Genomic DNA, 12,492 nt, shown 5'->3' with positions numbered 1-12,492 from the left:
TGTGGCCAAAATTCTAGTCAAATTCCTTTCTTGTTTACAATCCCTCCAGCTCTCTTTCTCTTCTGCCTCCTTTTTCTCTCTCTCTTGCTGCTCTTCCTCTGTCTCCCTCTTGTGGTACACTTTCTCTGCCTCTTTAACTAAATCCTGTAAAGTATAGTCTTGTAGCCCTTCCAAGAGCTGCAGCTTTTTTTTAATATCAGGAGCTGACTGTCCTATAAATGCCATAGCAATTGCTACCTGTTGTCCTGGGGAGGTAAGGTCAAATGGGGTATACCTTCTATAAGCCTCTATGAGATGTTCTAGAAAAACATATGGTTGCTCTACAGGCCCTTGGAGTACTTCTCTTACCTTAGCCAAATTTGTAGAGCATCTTGCAGCCCCTTTGAGACCTGGCACCAGAGCCCGGCGGTAGACTGTCAGTCACTCCCTACCTGCTGCAGTGTTGAAATCCCAGTCAGGTCGGTTCCGAGGAAAGCCTGCATCTATCTCATTGGGGAGCTGTGTAGGTTTACCTTTGGCCCCTGGCACATGCTGGCATGCCTGTAGGAGGATCTGCTCCTTCTTCTCTGTGGTGAACAAAATCTGCAAAAGCTGCTGGCAGTCATCCCAGGTGGGCTGGTTTGAGTGCATTAGGGACTCCATCAGCTCAGTTAGACCAGCAGGGTTCTCAGAGAAAGGGGGTGATTAGATTTACAGTTATAGAGATCAGCAGATGAAAACGGCCAGTACTGGAGGGGTTAGAGATTGGGTGTGTCCACTGGGCACCATAGACATGCAATGGCAAGGCCACCATGGAGCCGGGTTCTGCAGCCGCACCCTGCGGCTTCAGGTATCTGTGGCTGGTCCTCCACCTCATGCTCCCTCTTGTGGGGCAGAGATCTGAGGATGCTGTGGCAGAAATTGGGGGTACAAAGGAGGAGGGGGGACTGGCCACTCAATCTCAGGATAGGTCTTTGGAGGAGCAGTAGGTGCTGAGGGCTCTGGCTTGGAGGGAGCCTTATTTTTGTTTGTGACTTGGGTGTGCTGCAGAGGACCAGTGTTCAGGGAAACTGACTCATGCCTTCTGACCCATGGCTTTTCCTAGGGTAGAGGATCTTAAACCAGTTCTTGCCAGATGAGATGTAAGGCTGCTGATCAGGGTGCAATCCCGGTCCTTCCTGAAAAACAATGACTTTAACATCTGAAATTATAGTCAGGTCAAAAGTGCCCTCAGGAGGCCAGCCAACACCAAAAGTTGGCCATTCAGTGGCACAGAAAGTCTGCCACTTCCCTTTTTTAACTTCAACTGACATATAATGTGCTCCATCGCTACCTTCAGTCCAGTGGTCTAGTGTCAGGCTTAGGAAGGTCGTCACAGTCTGTCCCATTGTCCCAGAAAACACTAAATAAACAAACAGTAGACTACACAAAGAGATCACAATATCCAGACAACAACGGCCATGCCTAGTCTGTAGGCAACAGCCAAAAGCAGTTTCAGAAGGAAGAGGTTTCCGTGGTTCCTCTTCCAGAAGGACTATGCAATTCTCCTTTACCCTGTAGGTGACTGTCAGGCGTCCCTGACAATCCTGTATTCCTGAGGTGTCCCTCAGGGCTGCAGCCTGTGTTTCTCTGGACACGTCGGTCAAACGCAGCTCCCCCCAGCCTTATGGCTAAGAAGAGCAGTTGCAAAACCGAAAGTGCTTCTCAGATTCAAAAAGAACAGAAACAGACAGTGGCCGTGTACTTAGACACACTCAGTCACAAATTGGGGAATCCCCTTTATCTCCAAGTGGGTCCCGGATTCTTGGGTGGTTGCAAAATCCCGGACAAGCCCCCAACTGAAAAACTCCCAAACTGGGGGAAGCCCCTCACTCTCAAGTACCAGGAGAATGCAAACCCAAAAACTCACAAAGAGCCAGACTTGCTGCAATTAGGCAAGAGGTATATTTAGGAAATAAGAGCTCTGAGGACGACTCGTATCTCATGCAGGAGATAGAGGAGTCAACCTCAAACTCAATTAGGGGGACATATTTATAGGGAAAATTACATAGGTAGTTAGCAACAAGTACATAGCAATTTCATTGGGTTATTCAAAATTGGCATTTTCTGTCTGTTTTCGGATATGATTCAACTCCAGACCATTTGTTTTGGGGGACACCTACCTTCATAATTTTTTTCTCCAGTCTGCAGAGTCGGACTTTGTCAACACCAGATAGTTTATGGTGTCTAAGGTCAGGCTGCTTCTTGAAACATGTTATGTTATTCTTAGCCTTGAGGAATATCTGCTCTCAGGCCAGGGTCAGTGGAGCTAGCTTGAAATTTTAACTCTTTCAGTGCCAGATCCATTTTTGCCTTACTTGGCCATGCAGAAGTTGGCAGCCCAGGTTTGGTCAACTGAAAGAATGACCGAGTCTTGTGCTTTGGAAGAATATAATTTCAAGTTTCTGTGGAGTAAAGTTGACTATTCTGTTTGGTTATTTTATTACATACAGAAGCTTCCTTCAGCCAAATTAAATTAGTTTTATGGGCTCTATAGGGTATAAATATGGAAACTATATGTTTAACTTTTAAAAAATTAACTTTATATCCTGGATCACTACACCTCTTTCCTTGTTCCTCTCTCCAGAGTGGCTTTCCCAATCTCTTCCTCCATTTCTTCTCTGAGACAACAGAGGACCTGTGTGGGTATCCCCCAACCTGGCTGGTCTGGCTGGTTTTGTGTCGACTTTACACAAGCTGGAGTTATCATAAAGAAAGGAACCCCAGTTGAGAAAATGTCCTCCATGAGATCCAGCTGTAAGTCATTTTCTCAACTAGTGATCAAGGCAGGAGGGCCCAGCCCATTGTGGGTGGTGCCATCCCTGGGCTGGTTGACCTGGGTTCTATAAGAAAGCAAGCTGAGCAAGTCAAGGAAAGCAAGCCAGTAAGTAACATCCCTTCATGACCTCTGCATCAGCTTCTGCTTCCTGACCTGCTTGAGTTCAAGAACTGACTTCATTTGGTGATGAACAACAATGTGGAAAGCATAAGCTGAATAAACCCTTTCTTCCCCAACTTGATTATTGGTCATGATGTTTTCTGCAGAGATACAAACCCTGACTAAGACACTGGCACATCAAGTCTTTGCAGGGTTAAGCTCATCTTTTCAATGAGGCCAGACAAGGCAGCCCAGCTGGAATACCATATCCCAAAGAGAGGCAATAGCTTTAGGGATAGTCCCTGCTCCTGTTGTTCAGGACCCACATGAAGACTGTGCTGAAAACCCGTGACATATGTGTGAGGGTGAGGGTGTGGGAGATGTTTAGCTTGTGTGTACTCTTTGGTTGGTACTTCAATGTCTGAGAGCCCACAAAGGTGCCCAAAGTTAGTTGTCTCTGTTGGTGTTTTAGTGGCATTCTCATCCTCTTTGGTGCCCTCAATTCTTCCATATGATTTCCTGAGCTCTGCCCAATGTTTGGCTGTGGATATCTGAATCTTTTTCAGTTATCTGCTGAGTGGAGCCTTTCAGAGGACAGCTATGCTATGCTCCTGTCTACAAGTCTAATGGAGTCTAACATAGTATCATTAATAGTGTCTGGGCTTGGTGTTTGCCCATGGATGGTGGAGCATTATTGGGGGTCCCATGTCCATTGGCAAGGCTCGATATCTCAAGTTTGACTACACTTACTTAAAGCCATTGCTGGGCAAGTGTTGGGCTCTAGGGAAGCTGCAGGACACCACTCCATGAATGGGGAAGCATAGTCTGAGTCTCAGGAGGTCAGGAGCTATCTCAGGGGTCCCCAGTATTACAAGGAGGCCCAGGTCATTCCATTTTCAGACTCTTGGACACCTAGGCATTGTTGGTTACCTTGGAATAGTTGAGAATGGAGAGGGGGCCAGTAGGTTGGATCTAGCCCAGGGCCAGAGGGGAAAAGAGGGGAAAGCTCCAGTTAGACCCATTGGGAGAATCTTTGATTGGATGGCTTGATGCTTGTGATTGGTTGGTAGCCATGGCTGGGAGTACAGAGAGGCAATCTATGGGTGATTAGAGACAACTCTGTAGGTGAAGGCCTTCTACATGGCTTCCCATAGAAGATCCCAATGAAAAGAGGCAGTCCATGGTCTTAAGGCATTTATTGTCTTGGCAGAAAGTGGATGAGTAGAACTATACCCCACTTCTCAAGGTGGGTGTGAGATTAAATACTTTTTGTAAAGAGGGGTGTCTAGGAAGAAAAGGGAATTGGTTAAGTCTCTAGGCTTTTTGGCATCTCACTATAATGGAGATCTCTCATGAGCCTGTGTGACCTGTGGTCATATCCTCTACCTGTGGAGGAGCTTGGGGTGTTGCCTATTGTGAGATTGATGGCCACAAATCTATGGAGATCTATGGCTAGTGATGGACCTGATTTCCCGGGAGTCAGGCAAAACGTCGATCTCCCTTCAGAGTAGCCTCAGATTCATAAAAAACCACGCTGCATTTCACAGTCCTACAGAATGTTGGGGCTGATTATTGCTTGGCTGTTTCCTCAGTCACTGCTCTACCTTTGTCCCTTCATTATTTTAGACAGGACAAATTTTTGGTGTGTGTGTGTGTGTGTGTGTGTGTGTGTATGTATGTGTGTGTGTGTGTAGTGTTCTTATACATCCGCTGGGGGTCCTGCCTGGCTACATCAAGTATGCTCTTATATTTTATATCTATATAGATATGACTGTAGCCTGTAGGACCTCCCTCATCCCAGGTACCTAGGATTTCCTAGAGATTCTCCCATCTACTCTCTCACTACTACCTGCCCTGGCAGCTAAAAATTTCATTTCATTCTCCTGGCCCTCTGTCCTGTCTCTCTTCACTCCTGATCCTGATGCCCCCCTTCCAATTGCCCTCCCATGCCATCTCTCACACAATTCCTTCCCTCTCTGCCTCCGGTGACTATGTTATTCCCCCTTCTAAGTGAGATTCACGCATCCCTGCTTGAACCTTACTTTTTGTTTAACTTCTTTGGGTCTCGGGAGGATATCATTGATATCCTGTATTTCTCCATAATACCCATTGATTAGTGAGTACATCCTGTGCATGTGCTTTTGGGTCTGGGTTACCTCCCTCAGATGATATTTTTTTAGTTTCATTTGCCTGCAAAATTCTCTTAACATTCCTACTTAATTTGTAGGTTGATGATTAAACTCACTGTTATTTATTGCAATTGGCAGAAATGTTAAAATGGGTTTGGGGATGTGACAGTCCAAAGGCTATACACTGGATAGGTGCTCACATAAATACCTTTGTGTGTCCACAGGAAAACGGATTTGTCTTGGCGAAGGCGTTGCCCGAAATGAATTGTTCCTCTTCTTCACCACCATTCTCCAGAACTTCTCAGTGTCCAGCCCTGTGGCTCCTAAGGACATTGACCTCACTCCCAAGGAGAGTGGCTTTGCCAAAGTACCCCCAACATACCAGATCAGCTTCTTAGCCCGCTGATTAGACTGAGGCAGCCAGTGTCCCCACTTGTGTGGAGCATGTCTCCATCTTTATGCCTCTGAGAAAGCATCTGGAATCCCAGCCCAAGGTTACTGCTCACCATGTCCTATTGTAATTTTCCAAAGTCCCACAGCCTGTTCCCTTTCCCTGTGAGTGACACTGAAGAAATAAGTCAACCATGTTTCTTGACCTGTGAACAGAGACACCTTGAGGCCACATCTCATGCTGAGTCACTCCCATCTTCCTCCCAACAGCCCAAGTCCTCTCTCATCTGTTCTCCACACTCTGTGACCTGTGCTAATGGACTCTGTATGTGGTCTCAATGCTATGTGTATAGATTTGTATAGTATGTATGGTTCAGGTAAACAGAATCACATAGTGTGTGATCTTTGGTGTCTTGTGCCTTTATTTCACCTAATATTATCTAGGTTCCTGTGTCCTACAGGCTACAGTCACACACATCCATGGGTTTTTCTCATGTTCTTTCTTAGCATATTCTCCCTGCTCTTCTGTCTAGGCAGCCCATTGACCCTGAGCTGCATGTTTCTGAACATTGACCTCAGGTTTCCCTATGTTTCTTCTCATATCTCCAAGAATCACACTGATGTCTGCATTAGTAAGGGTTCTCTAAATGAAAAGGAGTGGCAGAATCAATATCAGTCAGTGTATATGTTCTTATGTATCTATTGTCCATGTATCTATTCATTGTGTATTTATGTATGTGTGTTTGTATGATGTATGTATGTATCTATCTATGTATCTGTCTGTCTGTCTGTCTGTCTGTCTATCTATCTATCTATCTATCTATCTATCTATCTATCTATCTATCATCTATCATCCATGACTCTATGAGATTTATTAAACTAGCTAAGTTGTATGTCTAGGTAGTACAGCAATGGTTATGCCATAATTGAAAAGCTGAGAATCAGGTAACTATTGTCCATGAGGTTGTTAATTTTCCTCCGTCCCATGTAGCGCTGCTGTCCTGGAAGGTGCCTGGAGAGTTGCTGCTATTTTCATCTCTGTAACAATCCAGAAGAAGTTGGACCCATTACCAACCATAACAACAGATTAGATAAATGTGCCTGGAGAGTGAGGTTAGGCAGAAAAAACAAATGTATAATTTTTTTTGTTCCTGTGTCTGTCAGTAGGAGGTGTGATCCAGGTTTAGGGAGGGTCTTCCTGCTTCAAATAATATGATCAAGACACTCCTAACAAGAGTGCCTAGCAGCTTGAGCTTTAGTTGATATTAGGTGCAGTCAAGGTAATACCCATGAGCAGCCACCACAATACCTGGACCACAGACGTCCCAGATATTTTTACATATGTCTTTGTCTTAGGGTTTTCACTGAAATGAAGAGGCACCATGGCCAGGGTAACTCACATAAAGGACAACATTCTATTGGGGCTGGCTTACATTTTTAGAGTTTTAGTTCATTATCATTATGGCAGGAAGTGTGACAGCATCCAGGCAAACAGAGTGCTGGAGGAGCTGAGAGTTCTACATCTTGATCCAAAGGCAGCAAGGAGAAGACTCTCTTTTGCAGGGAGCCAGGATGAGTCTCTGATAATAGTGCATAGAACATTGGAGCCCTACAAGAGTCTACCTACACAGTGACACACTTCCTCCAACAAGGCCACACCTCCTAATAGTGCTGCTTCCATTGGCCCAAACATATTCACACCATCACATTCCACTCCCAGGCTCCCATAAGTTTGTTTGTTCATAAAAATGAGTCTATGATTGCTGTCTTAGTTTGGATTTTATTGCTGTGAAGAGTGATTATGACAGGGGCAACTCTCTTAAAAGACAACATTTAACTGGGCCTTGTTGCAGTAAATAAGAAAATGAAAGGCTTATCCCTTTATGGGCCCCCATGGTCTCACTCTGCAGATGCCACTCTAGTGTGAAGCCAAGTGCAGAGACTCTGTCACTTGGTCTGCAATCTACACTCTCCACAAGATTCCCTTCCCAGGTGGTTTATTCCTGTTACTTCTGTCCCAAGTGGATACAACTGCCCCAGTGTGTTCCATCTCTCCTTTGCCCAGCACAATCATGACTGGCGAACCAATGTGTTAGGCTAGAATCCACTAAAAAGTTAAGACTTCAGCCTAAATGTTATAGAGAAAGTGTCATATTCTAAGTAAGAGGGGTCCAGCGCCATGTTGAGTCACATGATGTCTCAATATCAGGAACCTTAAACAAAAAAACACAGAGGCAGTCTCTGCTGGTAGGTTGTGGCTGTCCTGCTATGAGAACTCATGTGAACATAAACATAGAGAGAGATTAGTGGCTACTTGATTCTCTGACAAAATTGTTTTCAAAATTAAAAAGTTTATTTGTTTGTTTTAAGATGGTATAAAGAATTAATGTACAAGTTAAGTTTGTTTATCTAGTTAGAAGAAGAGAATATAGAACTCACCCAAATCACATGGGAATTTTCACCTGAGGTTTGGAACTAATATAGAAGTCTGTACACCAGGCAGAGTGAATACAGAAATATGTTAGGGAAGTTATTAATAAATAAAGATATGATGCTCCAGACTGAGAGAAGAACAGATCAAAATACTTTGTACTAAAGTTCTGGTTTTATAGAATTGTTTAGTAAATGTATAAAATGTTGGTTCAAAATTAGATAGAGAAATTTAGTCACTGACTCTGATAGAGAGTAGTAATTTTTGCAGGCTAAAGGTTTATCATTGATAGAGGTCTGTGCACCAGACAGGGTGAATACAGACATATATTAGGGAAGTTATTAATAAATAGATATTTGATGTTCCAGCTTGAAAGCTGGATAGATCGAAATACTTTGGACTAAGGTTCTGGTTTTACCAATTACTTACTTAATGATTTGTAAGCGATAGCAAATTAGTTTGTTTTGTGAATTACCCAGCTATGTCTACATGGCTCATCAGATGCCAGCTAGTGAGGGTTTGTGGTTATCTTAATTGTTTATATTGTTTCAATATTGGTATGATGTTGAGTTTTGTGCTTATATTATTTCTCTGGGAAAGAATAAAAGATACAAGATATTCTAGCTGCCATCTAAGGGACATACTATTTTGGCAGAAACGTTTTGTCTTTGTGTTTTTAAAATGTGTGATTTGGCTCTGTGTGCCTTCCAGAGTTAAGTGGACTAGATTTGATAGAGGTAGACCACCTAAAAAACTAATTTTAATATGACCAACCAAAATATATCTCGATACTCCAATGTTTTCTGTTGAGTTACACACACACACACACACACACACACACACACACATATATATATATATTACAGAATGTATAACTGTGGTGAAGCTTGTTTCAGAATGCTGAACTGGCCTGATTCCAGACATCAGAGACTACAACGGTGTGGCTTTTCTTCTTGAGGCCTGTACTGGCTGGTTTTGTGTCAACTTAACACAAGCTGGAGTTATCACAGAGAAAGGAGCCTCAGTTGAAGAAATGCCTCCATGAGATCCTATAAGGCATTTTCTCAACTAGTGATCAAGGCAGGAGGGCCCAGCCCATTGTGGGTGGTGCTATCCCTGAGCTGGTAGACCTGGGTTCTATAAGAAAGCAAACTGAGCAAGTCAGGGGAAGCAAGCCAGTAAGTCACATCCCTCCATGGCCTCTGCATCAGCTCCTGCTTCCTGACCTGCTTGGGTTCCAGTCCTGACTTCCTTTGGTGATAATCAGCAGGTGGACATGTAATCTGAATAAACCCTTTTCTCCCCAACTTGCTTCTTGGTTATGATGTTTTGTGCAGGATTAGAAACCCTGACTAAGACAGCCGCCATTGCTGTGCTGTGGCAGCGATAAGGAATGATGATATTCATGAATGGGTTGTTGCCATTCACGATTTGGATCCTCGTTTGGGTCCCATTGCAGCCCTGGTTGCCTCCATCAATGCCTTGGTCATGGAGCATGTCCAGAGGACTTGCCCCTCTTTTTAAGGGCCCCCTTATCACACCTTTTGGGTCAGGGATGGTGATTTCCCCAGCCATTTTTTGTTGTTGTTAATAATTATTTTTGCTCTTCTTCTTCTTCTTCTTCTTCTTCTTCTTCTTCTTCTTCTTCTTCTTCTTCTTCTTCTTCTTCTTCTTCTTCTTCTTCTTCTTCTTCTTCTTCTTCTCCTCCTCCTCCTCCTCCTCCTCCTCCTCCTCCTTCTTCATCTTCATCTTCAAATTCCAGATGAATTTGAGAATTGCTTTTTCCATGTCTTTGAAGAACTGTGTTGGGATTTTGATGGGGATTGTATTGATTCTGTAGATTGCCTTTGCTAGGATGGCCATTTTTACTATGTTAATTCTGCCACTCATGGGTATGGGAGATCTCTCTATTTTCTTAGATATTCTTTGATTCCTTTCTTAAGGGACTCCAGATATTTCACTTAATTGGATAGCGTTACCTCAAGATATTTTATATTATTTGTGGGTATTGTGAAGGGAATAGTTTCCTTAAATTTTGTTCACATCCTGTTTATCATTTGTATGAAGAAAGGCTACTGATTTATTTGAATTAATTTTCTATCTCTTCACTTTGCTAGAGTTGTTTATCAGCTAGAGAATTTCTCTAGCAAAATTTTTGGGTGAGCTTATGTACGTTATCTTATCAACAGCAAATAGTGATACCTGTGTGTCTTCTTTGCCAAGTTGTATCCTCTTGATCTTTTCTTTTGGTTGTCTTATTGTTCTAGCTAGCACTTCAAGTACTATACTGAATAGATATTGGGAGAGCAGGCATTGTCTCATCCCCAATTTTAATGGGATGTTTCAAGTATCTCTCCATTAATTTGAAATTGGCTGTTAGCTTGCAGTAAATTGCTTTCATTATGTTTAGGTATGGACCTTGAATTGCTGATATCTCCAATACTTTTAAAATGGAGGGGTGTTGTATTTTGTCAAATACTTTTTCTGCATCTAAGGAGATGATCATGTGCTTTTTTGGGTCTGTTTATGTAGTGGATTACGTTATTGGACTTTCATTTATTGACGAACCTTGCTTCCCTGGGATGAAGCTTGATCAGGGTTAATGGTGGTTTTGATGTGTTCTTGGATTTGGTTTGCAAGAATTTTATTGAGTATTTTTGCATCAATTTTCATAAGTGAAATTGGCTTGAAGTTATCTTATTTTGTTAGGTCTTTGTGTGGTTTATAGAATGAGTTACATAATGTACATAATGTTCCCTCTTTTTCTATGAAATAGTTTGAAAAAATGTTGGTATCAGCTTTTCAGGTTTGGTAGAATTCTGAACTGAATCCATCTGGCCCTGTTTTTTTTTTGTTTTTTTTTTTTGGTTCAGAGGTTTTTAATGTTTTCTTCTATTTCATTATGGGATATGGGCTTATTTAGATAGTTCACCTGCTCTTGATATAACTTTGTAATGTGGTATCTTTCTAGAAAACTATCAATTTTCTCCAGATTTCCTCCAGATTTTCTAGTTTTTTTTTTTTTTTTTTTTTTTTTTTTTTTTTTTTTGAGTATAGGCTTTAATGGTGGGAGCTGCTGATTTCTTGAATTTTCTTTAATTCTGTTATTTCTTTCTTTTCATCTCTGATTTTGTGAATTTGGATACAGCCTCTGATCCCTTTTGTTAGTTTGGGTAGGGATTTATCTATTTTGTTGATTCTCTTAAAGAACCAGCTTTTGGTTTTGATGTGCTTTTTTTGTATTGTTCTTTTCAGTTTTATTTAGTTAATTTCAGCCCTGATTTTGACTATTTCCTGCCTTCTACTCCCCTTGGGTGAATTTGCTTCTTTTGGTTGTAGAGCTCTCAGGTGTGCTGTTAAGTTGCTAGTGTAAGAACTCTTCAGTTTCTTTACCAGGGCACTTAGTGCTTTGAATTTTCATCTTAGCACTGCTTTCATTGTGTCCCATAAATATGGTTATGATGCTAACTACTCTACTCCCTGGAAAAGTCTACATCCTGAGGCATACCAGAGGATCTTCTGCCCGAGGACCATTTGCTAAGAACCTTCCTGAAGTCCCATAGCTACGTCTGGGAACCCAGTGGCCTCAGGGATACACCATACTCTATTTCTCCTTCCCACCTACTAAATACTACTCCCCTTCCTTGTGGTTCTTTCTGCTGTGACAGACTTCTAGCTAGTCTACTTTCTGGAAGAAGTTCTATGTTGATGAAGAATATCTGCATTCAGAGCACTTGATATCACATCCTGAGGCATCCCAGGAGATCTGCTGCACCTAGGGAATCTGATATCACAGCTGGAGACATCCCAGGAGATTCACTGCACCTAGGACACCACAGTTTGAAGGCATCCCAGGAATATTTCTGTACACAGGACAACTGACCCAAAGGACTGAAAGCCTTGCTGGAGTTCAGCTGCAAGAAAAAAAATCCAACGGTCCTCCTGGAGAACAGCTTCACTCAGGACAACATTTTTACTGCTCCTCCGAAGACCCAACAGTCTAAAGCCTTTTAAGGAAATCTAATGCAGCCAGGGCAACAAATCAGCAGCCTCTCTTCCCCTCTGAAGATACTCCCACTGGAAGACCCAACTGGATATCTGCTATGGTCAGTGCAGCAGGCATACCAGGAGACCTGTAACAACCCAGGGACAAAAGAGGCAGACCCCAGACAGAGTCACCCAGACCTGTAAACACCAGAGAAAACAAGATGGTGAGAGGCAAGCACAGTACAATAAACAGCAGAAGCCAATATATATGGCCATCAACAAACTGTAGTTCTCCTGCCTTAGCAATCCGTGAATACACTAACACACCTGAAAGTCAGGAAGCTGACCTAAAATTCTATCACATATAGATTCCTTTATTTTTTTTTAAGGTTCTAGACTGTTTTCATGCTTTATCTGATCATGATTTAACTTTGGTACCTGGGCTCTTTCTAGAAAACTGTTCATGTCCTCCAGATTTTCCAGTTTTGTTCAGTATAGGCTTTTGTAGTAAAATCTGATATACATTTTTAATTTTTTAGTTTTTGGTTATCTCTCCCTTTTCATTTCTGGTTTTGCTAATTTGGCTATGTCTCTCTGCCCTCTGGTTAGTCTGGCTAAGTGTTTATCTAACTTGTGGATTTTCTCAAAGAACCAGCTCC

The 12,492-nt window shown here is 42.5% G+C and overlaps 1 protein-coding gene across 2 annotated transcripts in view; it reads left to right on the top strand.

The window, feature by feature from the left end:
- Positions 1 to 5,690, top strand: part of LOC308413723 (cytochrome P450 2B1-like) — a gene marked incomplete at its 5' end in the record, with an annotated part of 36,511 nt that extends 30,821 nt beyond the window's left edge. The window contains 2 exons of one of the 2 annotated variants that reach the window (XR_013974848.1): positions 2,606 to 2,775; positions 5,250 to 5,369. Coding sequence is in view for 1 of the 2 variants with exons in the window: in XM_080908743.1 (XP_080764869.1) it covers positions 5,250 to 5,431 (182 nt within the window). Of the gene's footprint in view, positions 1 to 2,605; positions 2,776 to 5,249 lie in introns of both variants that reach the window. The other variant, XM_080908743.1, reaches the window with a different exon arrangement.
- Between the last annotated feature and the right edge of the window lie 6,802 nt (positions 5,691 to 12,492).

Source organism: Micromys minutus (genome assembly GCF_963924665.1).
Source record: "Micromys minutus genome assembly, chromosome: 32".
Classification (NCBI taxonomy): domain Eukaryota; kingdom Metazoa; phylum Chordata; class Mammalia; order Rodentia; family Muridae; genus Micromys; species Micromys minutus.
This window is presented reverse-complemented; position numbering and strand designations above follow the sequence as displayed.